General features: G+C 41.6%; 20 protein-coding genes across 20 annotated transcripts; 6 read left to right on the top strand and 14 right to left on the bottom strand.

The window, feature by feature from the left end:
* Positions 1 to 9: 9 nt before the first annotated feature.
* Positions 10 to 660, bottom strand: EROM_071190 (hypothetical protein; the record flags this gene model as incomplete). The annotated part of the gene is made up of 1 exon (XM_009266592.1): positions 10 to 660. One exon carries the CDS (start codon positions 658 to 660, stop codon positions 10 to 12), a length of 651 nt encoding a protein of 216 aa, XP_009264867.1.
* A 35-nt stretch (positions 661 to 695) lies between these two features.
* EROM_071180 (hypothetical protein) lies at positions 696 to 932 on the bottom strand (the record flags this gene model as incomplete). Its single annotated transcript, XM_009266591.1, has 1 exon — positions 696 to 932. One exon carries the CDS (start codon positions 930 to 932, stop codon positions 696 to 698), a length of 237 nt encoding a protein of 78 aa, XP_009264866.1.
* A 72-nt stretch (positions 933 to 1,004) lies between these two features.
* EROM_071170 (Frq1 calcium-binding caltractin-like protein) lies at positions 1,005 to 1,373 on the bottom strand (the record flags this gene model as incomplete). Its single annotated transcript, XM_009266590.1, has 1 exon — positions 1,005 to 1,373. The coding sequence occupies one exon, from the start codon at positions 1,371 to 1,373 to the stop codon at positions 1,005 to 1,007; it is 369 nt and encodes a 122-aa protein (XP_009264865.1).
* A 29-nt stretch (positions 1,374 to 1,402) lies between these two features.
* On the bottom strand, positions 1,403 to 3,445 carry EROM_071160 (formin-like protein; the record flags this gene model as incomplete). Its single annotated transcript, XM_009266589.1, has 1 exon — positions 1,403 to 3,445. One exon carries the CDS (start codon positions 3,443 to 3,445, stop codon positions 1,403 to 1,405), a length of 2,043 nt encoding a protein of 680 aa, XP_009264864.1.
* A 138-nt stretch (positions 3,446 to 3,583) lies between these two features.
* On the top strand, positions 3,584 to 3,925 carry EROM_071150 (hypothetical protein; the record flags this gene model as incomplete). Its single annotated transcript, XM_009266588.1, has 1 exon — positions 3,584 to 3,925. The coding sequence occupies one exon, from the start codon at positions 3,584 to 3,586 to the stop codon at positions 3,923 to 3,925; it is 342 nt and encodes a 113-aa protein (XP_009264863.1).
* A 61-nt stretch (positions 3,926 to 3,986) lies between these two features.
* Positions 3,987 to 4,364, bottom strand: EROM_071140 (hypothetical protein; the record flags this gene model as incomplete). The annotated part of the gene is made up of 1 exon (XM_009266587.1): positions 3,987 to 4,364. One exon carries the CDS (start codon positions 4,362 to 4,364, stop codon positions 3,987 to 3,989), a length of 378 nt encoding a protein of 125 aa, XP_009264862.1.
* Positions 4,365 to 4,454: 90 nt separating this feature from the next.
* EROM_071130 (alpha-tubulin) lies at positions 4,455 to 5,780 on the bottom strand (the record flags this gene model as incomplete). The annotated part of the gene is made up of 1 exon (XM_009266586.1): positions 4,455 to 5,780. The coding sequence occupies one exon, from the start codon at positions 5,778 to 5,780 to the stop codon at positions 4,455 to 4,457; it is 1,326 nt and encodes a 441-aa protein (XP_009264861.1).
* A 179-nt stretch (positions 5,781 to 5,959) lies between these two features.
* EROM_071120 (hypothetical protein) lies at positions 5,960 to 6,379 on the bottom strand (the record flags this gene model as incomplete). The annotated part of the gene is made up of 1 exon (XM_009266585.1): positions 5,960 to 6,379. The coding sequence occupies one exon, from the start codon at positions 6,377 to 6,379 to the stop codon at positions 5,960 to 5,962; it is 420 nt and encodes a 139-aa protein (XP_009264860.1).
* Positions 6,380 to 6,409: 30 nt separating this feature from the next.
* On the bottom strand, positions 6,410 to 7,750 carry EROM_071110 (tRNA-dihydrouridine synthase; the record flags this gene model as incomplete). The annotated part of the gene is made up of 1 exon (XM_009266584.1): positions 6,410 to 7,750. One exon carries the CDS (start codon positions 7,748 to 7,750, stop codon positions 6,410 to 6,412), a length of 1,341 nt encoding a protein of 446 aa, XP_009264859.1.
* Positions 7,751 to 7,853: 103 nt separating this feature from the next.
* On the bottom strand, positions 7,854 to 8,195 carry EROM_071100 (hypothetical protein; the record flags this gene model as incomplete). Its single annotated transcript, XM_009266583.1, has 1 exon — positions 7,854 to 8,195. The coding sequence occupies one exon, from the start codon at positions 8,193 to 8,195 to the stop codon at positions 7,854 to 7,856; it is 342 nt and encodes a 113-aa protein (XP_009264858.1).
* A 25-nt stretch (positions 8,196 to 8,220) lies between these two features.
* Positions 8,221 to 9,348, bottom strand: EROM_071090 (splicing factor 3a subunit 3; the record flags this gene model as incomplete). The annotated part of the gene is made up of 1 exon (XM_009266582.1): positions 8,221 to 9,348. One exon carries the CDS (start codon positions 9,346 to 9,348, stop codon positions 8,221 to 8,223), a length of 1,128 nt encoding a protein of 375 aa, XP_009264857.1.
* Positions 9,349 to 9,406: 58 nt separating this feature from the next.
* EROM_071080 (ATP-dependent DNA helicase) lies at positions 9,407 to 11,704 on the bottom strand (the record flags this gene model as incomplete). Its single annotated transcript, XM_009266581.1, has 1 exon — positions 9,407 to 11,704. The coding sequence occupies one exon, from the start codon at positions 11,702 to 11,704 to the stop codon at positions 9,407 to 9,409; it is 2,298 nt and encodes a 765-aa protein (XP_009264856.1).
* Positions 11,705 to 11,746: 42 nt separating this feature from the next.
* EROM_071070 (hypothetical protein) lies at positions 11,747 to 13,015 on the bottom strand (the record flags this gene model as incomplete). Its single annotated transcript, XM_009266580.1, has 1 exon — positions 11,747 to 13,015. One exon carries the CDS (start codon positions 13,013 to 13,015, stop codon positions 11,747 to 11,749), a length of 1,269 nt encoding a protein of 422 aa, XP_009264855.1.
* A 240-nt stretch (positions 13,016 to 13,255) lies between these two features.
* EROM_071060 (hypothetical protein) lies at positions 13,256 to 13,804 on the bottom strand (the record flags this gene model as incomplete). The annotated part of the gene is made up of 1 exon (XM_009266579.1): positions 13,256 to 13,804. The coding sequence occupies one exon, from the start codon at positions 13,802 to 13,804 to the stop codon at positions 13,256 to 13,258; it is 549 nt and encodes a 182-aa protein (XP_009264854.1).
* A 241-nt stretch (positions 13,805 to 14,045) lies between these two features.
* EROM_071050 (hypothetical protein) lies at positions 14,046 to 14,888 on the top strand (the record flags this gene model as incomplete). The annotated part of the gene is made up of 1 exon (XM_009266578.1): positions 14,046 to 14,888. One exon carries the CDS (start codon positions 14,046 to 14,048, stop codon positions 14,886 to 14,888), a length of 843 nt encoding a protein of 280 aa, XP_009264853.1.
* A 115-nt stretch (positions 14,889 to 15,003) lies between these two features.
* EROM_071040 (hypothetical protein) lies at positions 15,004 to 15,759 on the top strand (the record flags this gene model as incomplete). The annotated part of the gene is made up of 1 exon (XM_009266577.1): positions 15,004 to 15,759. The coding sequence occupies one exon, from the start codon at positions 15,004 to 15,006 to the stop codon at positions 15,757 to 15,759; it is 756 nt and encodes a 251-aa protein (XP_009264852.1).
* Positions 15,760 to 15,836: 77 nt separating this feature from the next.
* EROM_071030 (hypothetical protein) lies at positions 15,837 to 16,349 on the top strand (the record flags this gene model as incomplete). The annotated part of the gene is made up of 1 exon (XM_009266576.1): positions 15,837 to 16,349. The coding sequence occupies one exon, from the start codon at positions 15,837 to 15,839 to the stop codon at positions 16,347 to 16,349; it is 513 nt and encodes a 170-aa protein (XP_009264851.1).
* An 8-nt stretch (positions 16,350 to 16,357) lies between these two features.
* EROM_071020 (DEAD box ATP-dependent RNA helicase) lies at positions 16,358 to 17,608 on the bottom strand (the record flags this gene model as incomplete). Its single annotated transcript, XM_009266575.1, has 1 exon — positions 16,358 to 17,608. One exon carries the CDS (start codon positions 17,606 to 17,608, stop codon positions 16,358 to 16,360), a length of 1,251 nt encoding a protein of 416 aa, XP_009264850.1.
* Positions 17,609 to 17,655: 47 nt separating this feature from the next.
* On the top strand, positions 17,656 to 18,375 carry EROM_071010 (nadF-like NAD kinase; the record flags this gene model as incomplete). The annotated part of the gene is made up of 1 exon (XM_009266574.1): positions 17,656 to 18,375. One exon carries the CDS (start codon positions 17,656 to 17,658, stop codon positions 18,373 to 18,375), a length of 720 nt encoding a protein of 239 aa, XP_009264849.1.
* A 68-nt stretch (positions 18,376 to 18,443) lies between these two features.
* On the top strand, positions 18,444 to 19,118 carry EROM_071000 (26S proteasome subunit alpha-4; the record flags this gene model as incomplete). Its single annotated transcript, XM_009266573.1, has 1 exon — positions 18,444 to 19,118. One exon carries the CDS (start codon positions 18,444 to 18,446, stop codon positions 19,116 to 19,118), a length of 675 nt encoding a protein of 224 aa, XP_009264848.1.
* Positions 19,119 to 19,156: the final 38 nt, after the last annotated feature.

The raw sequence follows: 19,156 nt of genomic DNA, 5'->3' as shown, positions 1-19,156 counted from the left end.
TAAAAGCTTTTAGTTAGCAGGGGACAATAAACTAAAGAGAGAGAGGCTACCAAAGCAAAAACCACATTGAAGAATAAACGTGATGATATCAAACATAAATCCATCTCTGTGGTTTTCAAAGCTGTGGTTTCTTAGCATTGATGTTCTGATAAGAAACTGGGAGATAGAGGTGATGGCCATCATGCAGAGAAACATCCATATACCTTTTGTCAACAGCCCTACAAACATAAGATATGGATAGTGTACGACAGAAAGTGCAACCACATACACATATGAAATGTAAGATGTATCGGTCCCTTTCCCAAGAGTTCCCCTGTAGATGTATCCTGCTCCAAAAAAGAACATGATCATCGCACAGAAGGCTCCAAAGGACAACCCTAGGGTAGAGCTTATCCCGCCCATATCCTCAGCCCACGAAACTATACATAAAAACCCAAAGATTTGAATTGTCAAAAGCCCTGCATATGTAAGAACAGGAACTATTGACTCTCTTACATTCTCCATGTCAATATGATATAGCTTAAATGCCCTAGCATAGTCTCTGAGAAGATTTCCTAATGAAGTTCCATCTCTTATATCAAAAACTTTCCTACTTGAGTGGCCTTGACTTGTACGGACTACCATTGGGGATGTTTGGCATTTTTGTTTATAAGGATACATGAAACAGCAGGGTGAATCAGATCAGTCAAGACCTCTCAATGCCTATCTTTCTTAACTCTTCTTAGTATCGACCATCTCCTACTTCTCTCTAACTCCGTTAGAATGTCCTCATCATAAAGTCCTTCGAGGCTCTCCATTGTCAAAGGCCCAAACTCCCTTATCCTCCTTATGACACACTGCTTGTCTGGAGTTGTTGCCTCCCTTTTCTTTACAACCGTCCTGAACAACCGGGGAAGATCTTTCTCTCCTATTATGTCATCGATGCTAAGCATCAAAGGGCCAGCATTAAAGTAAATATCTCTGGTAGGTCATATCAAAGATTACGGAAAATCAAACATTTATTATTATGGGTCATACAGGAAATCAAGAAGCTCATTAATGGTGATTTCTCCGTTTCTATCAAATGGACAGCTCCGGAAAAGCTCCGACATCTCCTCTTCATTTAATTTGTCTCCCATCGTCATATACTTTCCGAGATTTTTTCTCGATATGTGCATTCCATGAATAAACATCTGAACCATCCTTCTCATTTCTTCCTTAGGGATAGGAGGTGGAATGGTAGATGCAAGCTGACTAAACTCCTCAAATGTTCTGGGAACCGCCATATCTCTCTCCCGAGGTGTAAATCCACATAGCCTCAACAGGTCCTTTGTTGTTTCTTTTGTAAGCTTCCCGGTATCGAAAGCATCCCATTGCTCTTTCATAGTTCCCATTTTCAAGGGCTTAAGGTCTTGCAAAAATACTATTTCTTTTGTATCTCGTGAGATAGCCTGTCTAAAAGAAGTATTATCCAACTATTGAACTCATCATCAACCTTTTCCCCAAAATACTCCCTACAGTCTCGATGGAGTTTGCTGACCTTGTCGTACAATGAGCAGATGTCCTCATACTTTTCTTGGATCCTCTCAATCCTTTCCTGTATTTTAGGAAAGGGAGACCCACTTGCACTGATATAGTTCTTCTTGAGCTCTTCAATCTCAATGCACAGTGCTTCAAAGTTTATTCCACTGGCATCATACACCACACTTAGATCTTCAAGCAATAACTTACAATCAATCTTTTTTTTTAGGAGTCCTAGCAAACTATTTCCATTATTCTTTACCTCCAATATCTTTGGGATGGACTCCATCGTGAACCCTTCTGCACTCCCCAAAAAACTCCCCTTATTCAGATAATTCCCTGCTACCAAAGTAATCCCCAAGAACCTTCTCAATTCCTTGCTCTCTAGAAGCATCGTATAATATCTCTCTAGAATCCCAAGGTTCTTACAGACATTCTGATTCCTAAACGATATCATAAAGTAGAGATAATAGAGGCATCTTTTCATCACTTCGGCCTCTTCAATACTCTCCTTGAAAAACTCTTCTGCTCTTCCAAATACATGGTCTGTACCTTGTAGTTGCTCAATCTCTTCATCCGTTGGAAAGTAGAAAAGAAGCTGTTTAACAAGGTTTTCGTTAAGGTCTTCCTGCATGTTCAATATTGCCGACTTCAGCTCGCAATTACTTTCCTTCACTCTTCCTAATGCAATGTTGATCGCATAGTTCTTCTTTTCGGAAAAAACACTAGGCCTTCTCTTCTCTATACCCGTGCTCAACGCCTTTGGCTTTTCTCCTTTCATCTCAAATCCATCAAACTCCTCAGCTTTAAAAGCACTCTCCATCTCCTCTATTCTTATCCTATTCCACACACTGTTGCCCTTTCCCATCTTCGTCCATTTCACCTGAATATATCTCTTCGATGGTGCTGTACTCTTTGCAACTTTCTTGATTATCTTCTTTGGCCCTTTGACTTTATTCACTTCGGCCTTTTTAACCACATCCTTCTTCTTTGCAGCCTCTACTACCACCTCCCCAGTAACTTCACTCCCCTCTTCCGAGATCTTCATCTTTTCTACATTCTCTCTTAGATCTCCAAACACCTTACTGTCTCCAAATGCAAATGCCTCGAAAATACAGCATGCAACGTCAAGAACCCCCTCCATCTCAGCCAGTCTCACCACCTCATCAATTCTTCCTCTCTTCCAATCCCGCCGGATGTCAGGTTTGATCTCTTTCAGTATACTGTTGAAAACATCCTTATTGATAACCCTCTCCTCCAACGAGGAAAAATCAGACACAAACAAGATGTACTTAACATGCACAGCCTTTGGAGATCTAATAAGTGGCACCAAAAAGTTCAACTCTTCCTCGATCCTTGAAATCCTCTTGATATATTCAATGATCTTCGACAGATAACTGTTGCAGACACATTTGTTGAAATCCATGCTGAAGAACAATTCCTCTGCTTTGTTCTCATTCACCAAAAACTCAAGTATCTTGAAGAAGGATCTTGTTTCATGTACTTTTCCACCAAGAAATCCATCGAGCAGAAGCCTTAGAAATGGCGGGAAATGATTTCCGTACTTCGACAGAACAATGTATAAAGTGTCACAGATTACATCTCCAAACTCCTCGTCCATCCTTCTCATACACCTTACAAGTACATCGTGCCCTCCTTCTCCACTGAAAATCTCATATAAGACTCGAGGCCCTGTCTCGAGAGAAACTGACAAGCTTAAGAGGTTAAGCACGCTGTTTCTATCTTTCAGCTTTATCACATACTCTTTGATCTTCTTCTTCCTTTCTTCTAGAGTCTGCATTGATGTGATGGTCCTGATCTTCTTCGATAGATTCAGCTTTGCCGCCAGCTTATGCTGCTTCTCCTCATCTATCCCCATTCCTTCCATTATGCTTCGGAATTGTATATTGATGTGTTCTAATGACTTCGACTTCCAGGATTCCATGGGTCCCCGTTTTCCCAAGGACTTATCGCAGCCCCTGTTCAAGTTTTAATTCGGCTATGGGCCTTCCCCCTGGGCTGCAGTTTTCTACCAAATGTTTTGTGGTAATCACATTTCAGACCCATGCCTTTGTCAGTAAACATGAGAAACCAGGAGGAAGAAAAGATAGAGGAAAAAAAGGAAGCAGATGTGGGCCCTGCAAAAAGTGGCGTGATAGATGGACAAAAGACATCTTCTGCCCGGGATCCCGAACCCAAGCAAAGCGTATCCTCACAGGAACGTGAAGAAAATCCTAAAAGCTATTGCATAAATGAATTCAAAGAATATATCACTGAGATACCTTTTCCTATAAAGGAAAAAACGGGGATCATGAAGCAGTTTCTGTCTGGAGTTGAGAAACTGTTTGCCATTGTCAAGTCGTCAATCAGAAAGGCAATACTGTGGATATCCAGAAAAAATCTTAGAGATGAAGAAAAAGTGTGAAAATAAATCTTTGCAGGGTTTCTATTGGGTCTCCATCAACTTTATTTTATATATAAAAATACTAAAGACAGTGTTTGGCAGAGACATATGCTATTCCAATCAGCCCTATTCCTACAGATACTGCCAAGATTATCCATCCTTTCCTTACCTCTCTTGGCTCCTCTATATTTCTTTTTATACTATCAAGGATCGACATACATTCTATGACTTCTTTCCTTGAAATGCAACCTTTCCTTCTCCTGGCCATCTCTGTCATCTCCTTACAATATTTTAGTGACTTTATGATTCTTCCAGTCAGCTCTTCCTCCCAAGATGTAAAGGATATGTCTGATGGCGCATCGATGTCCGATAGGAAGCTTCCCTCGGAGAATGTACCTCCTCTCGAAGAGTATCTTTGAAGCATTTCTTTAACTTTCTCCACAGTCCTTTCCTCTTCCATTTCAGGGGATCAACCTTAATGACAAAAGTGACACTACCTTCAGGCTTCTATAAAGGTTAGGAAAAACAATATTCTCTGGATCAAATAAATTTAATACTCATCAATAGGCTCAGCATTCGAGGAAATTCTTTCGTAATCATCCTCAAGCATGGCAAGATCCTCCCTAGCCTCGCTGAACTCTCCCTCTTCCATACCCTCACCAACATACCAATGCACAAATGCCCGCTTGGAAAACATAAGGTCGAACTTGTTATTGAGCCTCTTCCATGCCTCCGAAATCGCTGTTGTGTTCGAAAGTGCACACACTGCCCTGGACACTTCTGCCATCGCCTCTCCATCAAGGACAGTGGGCTTTCTACTGTTGATTCCAACCTTGAACCCCGTAGGACACCATTCAACAAACTGGTTGGTTCTCTTTGCCTTGACATTAGCTGTAGCATTGTTGGCCTCCTTTGGGTTCACGTCTCCCCTGAACAGAAGGCAGCATGCCATATACTTTCCCTTACGAGTGTCACATCGCACCATTTGGCTTTGTGGCTCAAAGCAGGCATTTGTGATCTCTTGCACACTCAGTTTCTCATGTGCTGCCTTTTCCTTAGATAGCATCGGAGAATACGCAACAAGAGGAAAGTGGATCCGAGGATAGGGAACAAGGTTTGTTTGGAACTCAGTCAAGTCCACATTCAAGGACCCAGGAAATCTAAGAGATGCTGTTATGGACGAAACAACCTGTGCTATTATCCTATTGATATCCGTATAATAGGGCCTTTGAATCCCTAGATTCCTACACATATCATAAATCGCCTCGTTATCAACAAGAAACGAACAGTCAGAGTAATCCAATGTCGTGTGAGTCGTCAGAATACTGTTGTAAGGCTCAACAACTGCAGTTGCTATCTTTGGTGCCGGATAAACACTAAACTCAAGCTTACTCTTCTTTCCAAATTCTGCTGCAAGCCTATCCATCATCAATGATGCAAATCCAGAACCCGTCCCTCCTCCAAAACTGTGGTATATCAGAAACCCTTGTAGCCCATCACAGTTATCTGCCATTCTTCTTATCTGCTCCATTACAGGTTCAATTATCTCCTTCCCAACAGTGTAATGCCCTCGGGCATAGTTATTTGCTGCATCCTCCTTTCCAGAAATAAGCTGTCCAGGGTGGTATAGCTCTCGGTACTTCCCAGTCTTGATGCTCTCAAGCACTCCAGGTTCCAAGTCAACCATCAGAGTGCGTGGAACATACGTCCCAACACTTGTTTGAGAGAAAAACGATTCTGCACTTTCATCGTCCATCCTGTTCTGATCAAGCCGTCCATCAGGTAGAATTCCATGTTCTTTACAGTACAACTCCCAGCATGCATTTCCTATCTGTACTCCTGCCTGTCCTATGTGCAATGAAATTATTTCTCTCATCTTGCCGGGGTCAGCCAGAACAAAATTTTATACCTACCCTCTTTCCAGGTAAATAAACCTTAGAGTTTGGAGAAAAATCCTCCGTGTAATTACGACCTCTCGCTAAAGTCCACAGAAACTCTACAAGAGGCTTAAGATAGGATGTTAGATAAGTTTATTCAATAGCAGATCATACCCTCCTACATTCTTTTTTCTTTCGTAAGGCTTTCAAGCTTGTTCCTGAGCATTGCATATGTCATCGTAATCTCGTCAAGAAACTCCCTATTTTCCTCATTCTTTTTGTATAGCATTACCTCCTCTTTGAGCTCCTCTAATGCTTTCTTCAGGTTTTCATGTAAGTACCGAAAGTCGGCTTCATCCTTGTTGAGATTCCACATTCTCTTTAGCTTCTCCGCACTTTCCACAAGAAGCTTAAAATTTTTCTGTAGGTTCCTTGTCTGCAAGTCTTGTGTCTGTGAATACAAAAGATTAAACTTAGTCGGTTTTAGCATTTCCATGGACAAGTATTGTTGATGAGAACTCCTGTATATGTTGATAAGCTTCTGCTTTATCTGCTGTGGAAGCTCGTTGAATCTTGTCTCCTTAGTGATCGACTCCATTACCAATGGGCCATTTTTCTTCTACTTATATCATCCAAAATGTTCCATTATCAGTGGATATACTTCGGAGGGCCTTATCTGGTGAATGAGTGCAGAATTGAGTTTCCTTCTGTATGCTTTGCAGCCTTTCTTCCCTCTCACGAGATTCATTACTGGCAAAATATGAGCAGGCTTCAGTTGAATAGAAGGAGAGAACCCTTCAAAGTATTGCTTGACAACAGAGTGGATCTTTTGGACCCTTTTGCTCTTATGATCTTCATTACATTCAATTCTTCTCATGCTGCTATCCAGGGGGCATGTCTCTTTACTACCATTCCACATTTCTACTCCCTGTCCCCCATGTAACTGCTGGTCAATATCCCAGAAGACGAAGGCATTTCGGATTGCTTCTCTCCCTATCATCGCCCCATCCAGACCACTTACCCTATCTAAGTTATTTTCACTAATGGATCCATTAAGAATAATCTTAAGCTCAGGATAGAGCTTCTTAATCTCATACACACTATCATAATCCAGAGGCGGCAGTTTTCTGTTCTGCCCAGGAGAGAGCCCTTCCAGCCAGCATTTGCGTGCATGGATATAAAATGTCCTGTTCGGTGTATTCTTCCTGATGTAACCTACAAATCCACTCAGAAAGCCTATCCCGTCTTCATCGTCAACACCTGTTCTAATCTTAAGGCTTAGAACCTCTCCAGTCTCTTTGTACACCCGGTTGATTATCTCTGCAACAAGCTCCTTGTTAAGCATGAGAACTGCCCCAAAACTTCCCTTTTTCACTCTAGAGCTAGGGCACCCGCAGTTAAGGTTGAACATCTTATACCCAAGGCTTTGAATAATCCGAACCGCCTCTATTATCTGCACTGGATCACTTCCCCCTATCTGTACAACCGTCTTGTCGTCATATTCCCCAAGTTTTTCCTTTAGCTTGTCTCTTGGAATATGAATCACCGTATTGGATACAATCATCTCTGTAAATAGAACAGTTGTCTCTGACGTCAGTCTAATGAATCTTCGGTAATGAGGTGTTGTGACACCCATCATCGGTGCCAGGCTTATTTCAATCCTCTGTTCCATGGGTGAAGTATCCAGGCCAATCATATTCTCCGGCCATATCTCCCGGGTATCTGTATTGTACGGAGAACAGTACCCATAAAGATATTCCCTCCAAAAAACAAATAAATAGTAACTAGGGTCCTGTTCTATGGAGAAGCCCAGGATATGGAGTGCAAAAAAAGGCCTTAAAAAGGTGAATTCAGTGGACATACTGGTCAGAAAGGAAGTAGATAAGCCATTGAAGAGGAGCAGATCCCTCAGAATCAAGAGAATCACAACAACTCCAAAGAAGGTGGAAACACCTAAGAAGAAGGTCATGATCTTGTCTCCCAACAGCCGTATAGGAATTATGGGAAGCCCAGAGTCAAAGAGATACAACTCTGTCAGAAGAATAGACTTCAACAGCTAAGCCACATTATTCTTAGGGTTGCATGACCTCGTCCATATACCAGACAGGATCATCTTGAAGAATAAACAAAAATAATGATATCCCTACAGCATTCAATAATCTGAACATCTTGTATATTTCTCTATTCACTATAAGTGTAGAGGGACTTAATATTGCTATGTCCTTCCCTTTCAGAGCCAGGCTTTTTAATATCTCCAATAAATCTCCCTCGCTTGTGCATGTAATACTTCCCTCAATCTTCATCCCATACGTTTGTATTAAAATCACTCCGCAGAGTCTCTTTAATAACATTCTGTCTTTATATCTTATCTGATAAATCTTCCCAAAGGTAGCCCGCTCTCCAAGTCTTATCATCAAGGGCTTGCCTTAAAGCTGAATCCTAGATAAGATTATTCCTTTTAAGGTCTTCATATGTTCTTCTATCAAACACATTTCCATCTCCATCCTCAAATTCTTCTGTATAGCTCTCAGACTCCTCCACTCTATCCTTCATCTTCATAAGAATCCCAACTCTTGTGATTCCCTTGAGTGCTGGAGAATACTTGATTCCATATCTGGCTACACTTTTTCTGTGAGAATCTTCCCCAAAATGCCGATCAAACCCATCTCTTCCATATCCAGAGTATCCGCAGATGTCACACTCAAATGATATGTCCAGCTCCTCTCGTTTGTATAGCCACTTCGGAACATCGCTCCTTAAACGCTTCTTCTTTCTGGAGAGCCTGGAAATACTATATCTTCTTTCTCTGTCCAGAATCTCAAGGGCTTTCTTAATTAATCCTTCGGCTTTCAAAACAGGCATGCCACAGAACAGAACCTCTTCCCTTTCTTTCTTACAATGCCTCTTTCCCTTCAAGTGGTATCCAAATACGCTTCTGGAAATCTCTCTTGAACACTTAACACAATACACCTTTGGAAATACCCCTTCTACACCGTTTACCTCACTAAAACTACATGCTTCTGCCCGCTCAATAATCCTTGGTGTAGAGGCCATAAACTTCCTGAACATTCCAAAATACTTGATCTTGATCACTCCGCTCAAGTATTCCTTCAACTCATTTAGATACTCTAGATATCTGAATCTAGACTTGTCCACATTAAGTTTACAGATGCTCTTCAAGAATTTCTTATAATCATCACATAGATGAACATCGGTGTACTTCTTAAAGATCTTATCTAACTCCAGCCCTGCCCCATACAGCCTTGAATCCTTAAACACAATCTCTACCTCTTTGAGTGCCCTTGATTCATAGTGGCCGAAGTCTTTGAGTCTTTTTATCTTTCCTTCAAGCTTTTCTTCAATATTCAAGACACCGAGCCTCCTATACCTTTTATACTTCCTCTTTAAAATACTTCTAGTGTATCTTTTAACCATCTTGTCCTTCTTGCTTGTAGGTTTACCAATCTCAACCATCCAGTTGCTTATTCTCTCCATGTTCTCCAGTATTCCAATCTGTCTCTTCACAATCCGTTCATCCATGTCCTTGATCACATCAAAATTTGTCATCCTTTTCTACTTAATTACATCATCACTATATAGTTCATAACATTAGAAGTAAGAAACATCATCTTTTAATCTTTTTCATGGTCCTTCTATTCCCTCCTCCTCTCGCCATATCCTTTCTTTTCCCATCTAGAGACGCTTTGCTAGTTTCTTCTTTCTCCTCGTCTAGCTCAAGTTTTTCAACTCGCGTCTTCTTGGCCACAAGATAAGACCATGAAAACCTTCTTTCCATAAATTCTATTCTTTCCTGGATGCATCCCTGGCTTATGAGGCTTCGAAGAATCCTTTCTATGGTCGTCTTCTTCAAGCTTTTCCCTTTTCCGTAATATTCGCTTTCAGAGTACTCTCTACTCTTCTTGTTCGACAACCCTTTGTACACATCTACAGCTTGGCATAATGTAATTCGATTGCTTGTGTAAACTAGAAGAATCAAGTCCCGGGCCTCCTTGGTATAATCCTTCTTAACCATCGCCTCTCTTCTACAGTTGTCACATGTTTTCCTACACATTTGAGGATCGAACTTCTCTCCAAAATGCCCCAGTACTTGCATCCTTCTGCAATCAGTCTTATTCTCACAGAATTGAATGACCGCCTCCAGATCCTCCCTTTGCCTTTGTTTCTGCTCATACCCTCCATCTCCCTTTTCAATCATAAAGCTGATCTTCTTCTTGTCTCCATACGTGTAAAACAGCACACACACACTCTCCAAACCATCTCTTCCAGCCCTTCCAGTCTCCTGATAATACCCTTCCAACGACTTTGGTATACAGTAATGAATAACAAACCTCACATCCTTCTTGTCAATCCCCATCCCAAATGCTATTGTAGCAACAATCACTTTGAACTCCCCTTTGTTCCATTTCTCTTGAACACTATTTCTTTCGTTCTTACTAAGGCCTGCATGGTAAAACGCTGTTTTCATGTACTTCTTCAACTTGTCACTGATCATTTCACATTCTTTCTTTGACGTGCAATAGATTATTCCGCAGCAGTCAGGAAAATGTGTTTGAACAAAACTCACAATATCTAGCTCAACAGTGCTTGTCTTGGCCCTCACCTCATATCTCAGGTTACTTCTGTTGAAACTCATCTTAAAGGTTTCACATCCCCGGATTCCAAGATTCTCCAGAATGTCCAGCTCCACCTTCTTTGTCGCAGTAGCAGTCAATGCTATGATCGGAACAGAAGGGTATCTTATTCTTATACTTCCAAGCTCTTTATAGTCTGGTCTGAAGTCGTGCCCCCATTGGCTAACACAATGCGCTTCATCTATTACAAATCTTTTCAACCTTCCCCTTCTCACCAATTCAGACACTACATCATGGAAGTGCCCACTCTTTGCAATAAGTTCAGGCGTCACATAGAATATCTTGCATATAAGCTCATCACTCCTCAGGGCCTCAAACACAAGGCTTCTTTCATTCCTGCTAAGATTCGAGTTGATGGGAAGTGCAAGAATATCTTTCTGCAAGAGATTCCGGATCTGGTCTTGCACAAGAGAAAGAAGAGGGCTTACAACAATAGTGATTCCCTCATACACAAGAGCAGGTAGCTGGTAGCAGATACTCTTCCCTCCTCCAGTGGGCATCAACACAAAAACATCCTTTCCAGACAGACATGCTTGTATCACTTCCCTCTGGTTCATCCTAAACTCCTTCATCTTGAAAACCTCCCGAAGATAAAACTCTTCAATCGATCTTGGCTCAGCATCTTCATGGGACGACAAGGAAGACTCTTCCAAGACATGCACCGGAAACGAATTATCCACATCCTCTTTATCTTCCATAGATGATCTAAGGAATGTTGTTCTGATACAATCGTTGTTAAGGCTGCATGAATCAGAAAACTTCTCCACTACTTCCTCCTTCTTCTCTGCTAACGATAGTATTTCAATGTCAGTAGAATCTTCTATCTCTCCATCAGAAACAACACTGATGTCAGAAACACCTTCTCCAAGAGATGAATAATACTCATAATCGCCAACACCTTCCTCAGCTTTTGCCCTCTCGCTTAGGTTTTTGCTTCCAAGCCCACTTCTTAAGCAAGCATCTGCTTTTCTTAAAACAGACTCTTCGCTCATTCCATTCAGCTCTAATCTTCCCAGGTTCTTCTTCAACCCACTCCCAGAAGATGTATCATCCTCCGCATTCCTCTCACACAAAGGTGATTCCACTTCCACTCTGTCTATAAACTCCACATCACTATCAGAATCCTCTCTTTCAATCCTTGTGCTTCCTCTTATATCAGAATTGCTTGTTATTTCACTAAACTCCCAGGAAAAGTCGTTGATCTCCCGTTCCTCCAGGACAGCATTAATAAAAAACTCATCCGACTCCATTTCATACTTCCCATTGTTCATCTAATAAATCCCTCTCTAGTCAGTCTCAGGGCAAACTTTTCTTCAAATCAAATTCTCTTCCATCTTTTGAACCTTCCATTTATTCTTCTGGCTTTCCATGTTGTACTTCTCAACCAAAGCAACATCTCCAAACTTTCCGACATACTCAGGCATGCATAAGCTAAAAAGATAGAGGCAATTGTTCCTCAGTAATATCTGGCATATTCTCTCAATCATCTCACTTCCTCGATAGTGCTCAATAATCTCCTCTATCTCATATTCTCTCTTTTCCTCTATACACATCCTGATATACCTTTCCATCTCCTCAGGAAAGTATATTATCACAAGCTTCAAAGCATCTAGGCTTATTATTCTCTCCATCCATGGATTTAGCTTTCTTTTTCCCTTGTCATCCACCTTTCTGTACAGCCTACAAAGAATCATCTCTTTCTCTTTATCCATTCCAGATTTAAGTAGCCATTTGACCATCCATTCTCCTTTGGAGGTAAACACAAACAATTTGAAGAGATACTCCTCGATTCTCTCCAATGCTCTTAGATCCACCTGGATGTCTGTAAATAGCCGAAGTGTCAGGTATAGATCAGATATATCTGTCCAAGAAGACAGCCCAAGTAGTCTACACCCATCCATTCCATAGATGCCTTTACAGCAAGGTTTTGAACTGACATATCCTCCATATTCCATGTACACAATCCCAGAAGTCACAACTATCACAACCATTCCATCCCCCATTGCCTTACTCCACACCCTCATTGGATTAGAGATCTCCACACACTTCCTTACAAAGATGTCTTGGATTTGCAGAATCACCTCTCCATTCCTTTTATATAATTTCTTCTCGGGCCCAACTAACTCTTCCTTCCTTAATAAATAGACTTTCCTACTTAAGTACTCCCTCCCTTCCTCCTCCGCCAAACTCCATATCCATACCCTGTCCTTTGAAAAATCCCCATCCAGAAACCCGTCCTCCGCTCCATCAGGAAGGAAGCACTTTCTTCCATCCCTTTCAATGCAGACAGTTTTTTCTTTCTTCGCCACAGATGCATTACGGAAACGTGAAGCCACACTGGGGAGCTCATAAACTCTGAGTCTGTCTTCTACCATGAATAGCCTATTTCCATGTATATGCCCCGGAACCTCTCCAACCTCAATAACCTTACATCCTTCGTACCACAGAAACTTTTTTCTTAGTGTGAAAAGCGACTTCTGTTCTCCTTCAAAGTCAAAAGAGTAGTCCTCCCTCAATATATCTTCCAACATTTTCCCCGGGCACTTATCTCTATCGAATGTATATTCCTCTATGCATTTCATCCCCAACCCCTCTATCTGTTAACCTAAATCCGTCTTCATCCCTTGAGATGGCTAGGAAGCAACCAAGAAGAAAACTATCCGAGATAACAAACACACAGCAATCAAGGGCACTTAAAAATCAAGACGAACCCGAGTTGTGTATCGTCTATCCAGAAGAATCCATGGTGGATCTGGATGTTGTTGACATACCATCAGAAGATGGAGTATTTGGAGATTATCAGATAGAATATCCAAAGGAGTTTAATCTATACAGCTCTCGTTTCTAGGCTCATCCCAGTTGTCAAGAGTCTTCGATATAACCTCCAACTCTTTTTCAATAACCATTAAACTCTGTTCATCATCTGGAAACGGCATCATGCATATTCGAATGGCTTTCTTTCTTTTCAGACATCCCCATGCACGTACTCCTTCCCAAATAATGTCGGTGTTTTCTTTCTTCCCTAAGCTATAAACATATTGATTGATACACTCCACATCCTCCAGACTCATCTCCACATCAATGTATCCCCGTTGACTTTTAAACATCTCGTAAAGAATACATATGCTGACCATTGCCTCAGAAATACATTTGGAAGAGAGGAACTTCAGAATCTCTCGTGTTATCTGCTTATATATGGTCCTCATAAACACTACCTGCTGCTCTGGATTCTTATATATCCCAAAGAGGCCTTCAAGGTTATATTCATCAAGCTTGGAGATATCCCCGGATTCTATAACTGCTGTCCTTATACTTTGAAGATCCTGCTTGATATCTTCCAAAAGGACTTCATCTTTCTCCTTCACTGGCATCCTGGGACAAAAATGGCCCACATAAAAGTTTTAGGCCGTCTGAAGATGTCACCGACCAGTCAAGCTTGGCAATGGTATCAGACAGCCTGTATTTCCAGGATATCCCTTACAGAGGCCCTCTCTCCAATTTGCTTGATGATAGGCAGTCTTGTGCCTGGAACAAGGTTTCTAGTCATCTGAGTGATACAGAATCGTCATCGTTTCAGAGATTTAATACAAAAGAAAAGGCAGTTACAAGGATATGGAACCGAGTTTGATCTTGATGTTCATGTCAACCTTTGTGAATGCGAGGGATAGAGAGCTGGAAGAGTTTATCGAAAGAGACATAAAGGTCTTTTTTTCATCTTATCCTGCACAAGTCCTTGGGATGGAGGAGAACAATGGAGTTCTGGTGTCCCATAGCAAGTACGTAAACCCAAGCAAATACAAGTTTATTACAAGGGCAAGGCTGGTGAGGTCTGGGGACAAATATGTTGTAATATTTGGAGAGAATAACATCTGTAAGGACGGGAATTCAGTGATAAAATGTAAGGAAGAAAGGCCCTGGGACATAGACAGGAAGGAGTTCGGCTACACGATTTCTACTGGAAACAAATGCATTACCAAAGGGCCTGATGAAACCATTGAGATGAAGACTTGTGTCAACACTGATGATCAAGTATTCAATTTTAAACTTGCAGATGTTGGTGGATGTGGGAGTATTGAGTCTCTGTTGGGGAATGGAAGTCCAAAGAATACGACTACCAATGTAAATATATTTCACCCTGAGTCTGAATATTTACCATCTGTCAAGATAAAAACAAGAGGAAATGTAAACAAAAATATCATTCTTCCCACCAGAAAATTTGAAAGTGAAGATGAGTGCTCTTCTCATGAAGAAGACATACACAGCCATGTAATTGAAGAAATGGATCGTCCGCTGTACGAGGAAGTAGTACCTAAAAGAAAGGTAGTTGTTAAGCGCCTACCGAAAAAAAACCGCTACCATAATCATAGGGTGAGGAGAACCCACCTTGAGCGTCGGCATAGCCCTCATCATTATGGAAATAGAGGCTTCTTTGGAGGAGAGCCTATTATTTTCTAATAAGGTTTTGAATTAAATATGTTTATCTTGATACTAGGCCTGTGTGATCTTGTAAAACATTTCCTCGATCATGTGTCATATCGCTCTTAAATAGTAGCAAGATACAACAAAATCCATGATTATGGCACTCTTGGCTGGAGTGGCGCTTTCATATCCCTTGTATCTTGACTCGTTTACCAACAAGCCCATCAGAATCGTGGCTATGGAAGACAAGAATCTTCTTGCTTCTGAGTTTGTAAAAGATTTTGGGACAAATCCGTTTAGGGTTATTGATATACTCAATCCAGCTAATGGATACAACACAAGATCACAAATAAATAGGAACGGGCCTGTCTTTAAGGTCAGAGTTGGAGGGTCCTGGCTGTGCAGGAACAGGAGAGATCTTTCAAAATGTGCAGACAACACAGATTTCTGGGAAATAACTAGGAGTGGAGATGGATTCACCATATCGCAAGAAGGATACTGTCTTAGCACTGAAGGAAAAGGCAGACTCATACTAGAAAGATGCAATGGGAGGAGTAGGAGCCATCTTTTTCTTTTTGAGGACATGGAAATCGAAGACTGCATGGACTCGGTTGACCTGGGTGGGCAACCCAGAACCGAGGCAGAGAAGGTCAAGCAGCTTAAGCTCAAGAAGAAGCTTGATGATTTGAAAAAGAAAGACAGGGCCAAGGCAGAGAAGATCAAGAAGAAACTGGAGGAGAAGAATGACTTTGAGAAGTATGCAAAGAAAAACCTCCCTGATCTTACGGGGAAAGATGATTCAAAGGAGGTTCTCAGTAAGCTATGGGACTTCGGGTGGAAAAGGCCCAAGTTTAGCTTTCCCTCCTTCCCTTGGTTTAAATTTCCGTTCTGTAAGAAGCTGTGGTAGATACCTAACTGTTAATTGTGACGGGAGATAATGATTTATAAACATTGGGAATTCCGGAAATAATAAATAAAGAGAGTATGAGGATTCTGTTTCTTATTTTATTGTCTGATGCATGTGGGCACATGAAGGATCCCATTGAGATCAGGCTGTCTCTCAAGCCAGACCTAAGGTTGAGTGTCAAAGATGTTCCCTTGGCCAACACAACAATTGAAGAGAGGGGGGGGAGATATGCAATAACAATAGGAAACTCATATCTATCAGGAAATGGTACTGTGAATATCGGCAAGGACGAATTCTACTGGGATATATGTGACAGGGATTTAGGGGCAGTCATATGCTTCGAAGGCCGATGTCTGACATATACGGAGAAGGGGTTGGAAATGCTTCCATGCATGGATCCATCAGATTTCAGGAGTGCATCACAGTTGTTTCAAATCGAAGCCGTGGCTAGAATGCCTAAGGGCTCGAATGCAATATATAGACGAATGGATCTAGTAGGAAAGGTCGACAGGCTTATAGAGCCTTTAAATAGTAGAATAGCAGATATGGTGGATAGGATGGATTCCTTCGATACATCCTCAGAAGAATGAAAGGAAATCTAGGACTTCTTGCTCATCTTCTTCTTGCTTTTTTCTATGATCCGGGTAATGTGCTTTGGTACCTCATGTCCATTCTCCTCTAGAAATTCTGCAACAATCGAAATCCTTCCAAAGTCTTCACTTGTATAGATCGTATAAACCTTCTGTCCTTGGCAGTTTCTATTGATTCTTCCAACTCTATGGACAAATTGCGTTTTTGTATCCGGAAGATCATAGTTTATAATGCTCCTGATGTTATAGAAATCAACGCCTCTACTCAGAGAATCTGTCCCAAACAAATACCAGATCTTCTTCAACCTAAAGGCGTCAAGCACCTCTCCACTTACTTCACCTCCTTCTTTATAAACACCACTTCGGTCCAATAGTCCCTTCAAAAACTCTCCTGTTTTCTCATCCTTGACAAATATCAAGGTAGGTGACTCAATCCCATCTGCAATGATCTGTAGCAACGACAAATGCTTGATCTTCTTGCTTGTTCCAAACACAAACTCATGATCTATGAGCCTTTTTGACATAACATATACCTTTGTAATGTCTTTCACTGTCTCTATAACTTCCCCCACATATTCATTCATAGTTGCACTAAAGCATCCGATATGTGCATTCTCCACCTCAATCTCACGAAGAATCGATCCAAAAACCTCGACAGTCCCCGGGTTTATTAGAAGATCGGCCTCGTCTATGACAAGATGTGTAATACTCCTTGTTCCAGACATCGGCATAAGCCCAAGAGCAGACAGAGGCGTTCCTATCAGAATCTTTGCATCACTTTGAAAGGCTCTTTCAATCTTCTCTTTTGATCTACAATCAACACCTCTTTCCGCTAGGCCTCCTTTTTCATCCTCCTCAATAAGGAAGTCCTCTTCCCCATCTCTGTAACCTGCCACAACCTCTAAGCCCTCATGTTTGATCTCATTCACAACCCTGTAGACTTGTCTTACAAGTGCCTTTCCAGGAACAAGTATCATTCCAAAAAGACTCTCCTTACGTGCCATTTCGACCAGCGGTAGGCAGTAAGATAGAGTTTTCCCACTCCCTGTGAAGGCTTGAACAACAACATTTGTCTTCTTAAGGAAATACGGTATAACGATCCTCTGCACCAAGAGTGGAGATTCAAACGGAACTTTTGTTTCCAGGCTCTCGAAGGTGCATAGAAGAGGATATCTTTCTCCAACCACATCATACCCCACCTCCTCCTTTGGCGTCTTCTTCCTCTTTTGCTTTATTCCTTTCAGAAGAACATCTTCCATCGGGGTTTCTCAATTCAACTTGTTTCGGAGATCCCAGAAATAATAGAATGGGAAGGTTTTTGATTGTCACCAAAAATGGCAATGACGCAGAACTTGTAGAAAAGATCAGACATTCCCTGGATTGCCACACCCTTGACCAAGGCATTGAGTATGATGGCATAATCGTCCTGGGAGGCGATGGGACTGTACTCAGGACCATTGCGTCCTATCGGAACCCGCCTGCTGTATATGCAGTAAACAGAGGAAGAGTAGGCTTTCTTTGCCCCATCCCTCACACCGCTATAGATGAGCTCATCGGCCGACTAAGAAATGGGAAGAGGATTGAGCTTGTTGAAGTAAAGAGACTTTGCCTGTCAAAGAAGCATTACTTTCTGAATGATGCCGTGATAAGGCCGTCCTCCATAGGACTTGGAACATTCAAGATATTCATAGATGATATCTCACTTGTATTGAGAGGAGATGCTGTTATTGTTGCAACAAAGACTGGGAGCAGTGCATATAATGCATCTTTGAATGGGCCTTTGCTTTTAAACGAAGGGATGGTTGTCAATGTAGTTGCACCGAACAACTGCAGGTTTAAACCGATTGTGTGTGGAATTGGGACTAGAGTCCGTGTGGAGGTTGACAGGGATGCCCAGATCATCCTTGATGGTGTTTTATGTGAGGAGGAGTCTTTTGATGTGTGCTATGATGGATCTTCTGTGAGGTTTGGACATCTGGGTCACTATGATCAATCAAAAAGAATAGAGGAGCTCTTTCTACTTTGATGGGTCTTAAACGCCACCTAGGACTTGAGGAGGAACTATGCAAAATAAAGCAATTGTAATAGCCCTTAATGGGATTTGAGGAGCAGCTGGCGGTATTTTCACCTGATGGAAGATTAATACAGGTTGAGTATGCGCAGCAGGCTAGTGAGCATGGGTCTCTTGTTGTGTTTGGAGTGGATTCCGAGAAAATATCTGTGAGCATCGAGAGGAAATCTGGAAACAAGCTATTTCTAGAAGAGGAGAAAGTGTTCCTTCTTAATGAGGCACAATGCATCTGGATGAGCTACTCGGGGTTCAAGCCGGATGCATACCTCGTGATGAATGTAGCAAGGATGATGTGTCTTTCATACAAGATTTCTACTGGAGAAGACATAGCCATTGACCAATTGGCAAGAAAGCTAAGCGAATATAAGCAGAGATACACTGTTGTTTATCATCAAAGGCCATTTGGGGTACGAACGGTATTGTTTGGGCTTGAGCCTAGACCTGTTGCGTATGTCATTGAACCTGATGGAAACTTTTCTGAGTTCTTTTGCGGAGCCATTGGACAGAAGAGCCAAAGGGTGTGTGAATATCTAGAAAAGAAAGAGAAAGAAGACTTAGTTAAGCTCACCATTCTTGGGCTTATGGAGGTTGTGCAGTCCGACCCCCAAAAGATATCATCTTTTGTGCTAAGCAAGAAAGGATGTGAGAGAGTGGAAGACCCTACGATCATGGGTGTGATCAACTCTGTAGTTCAATAAATGAGCATCTTGCCTTGTATCTTTGAGCTGGATCTAAA

This window comes from Encephalitozoon romaleae, chromosome VII, assembly GCF_000280035.1.
Source record: "Encephalitozoon romaleae SJ-2008 chromosome VII, complete sequence".
Lineage (NCBI taxonomy): Eukaryota > Fungi > Microsporidia > Unikaryonidae > Encephalitozoon > Encephalitozoon romaleae.
The sequence above is the reverse complement of the archived record's forward strand: the minus strand, read 5'-3'. Positions and strand labels throughout refer to the sequence as shown.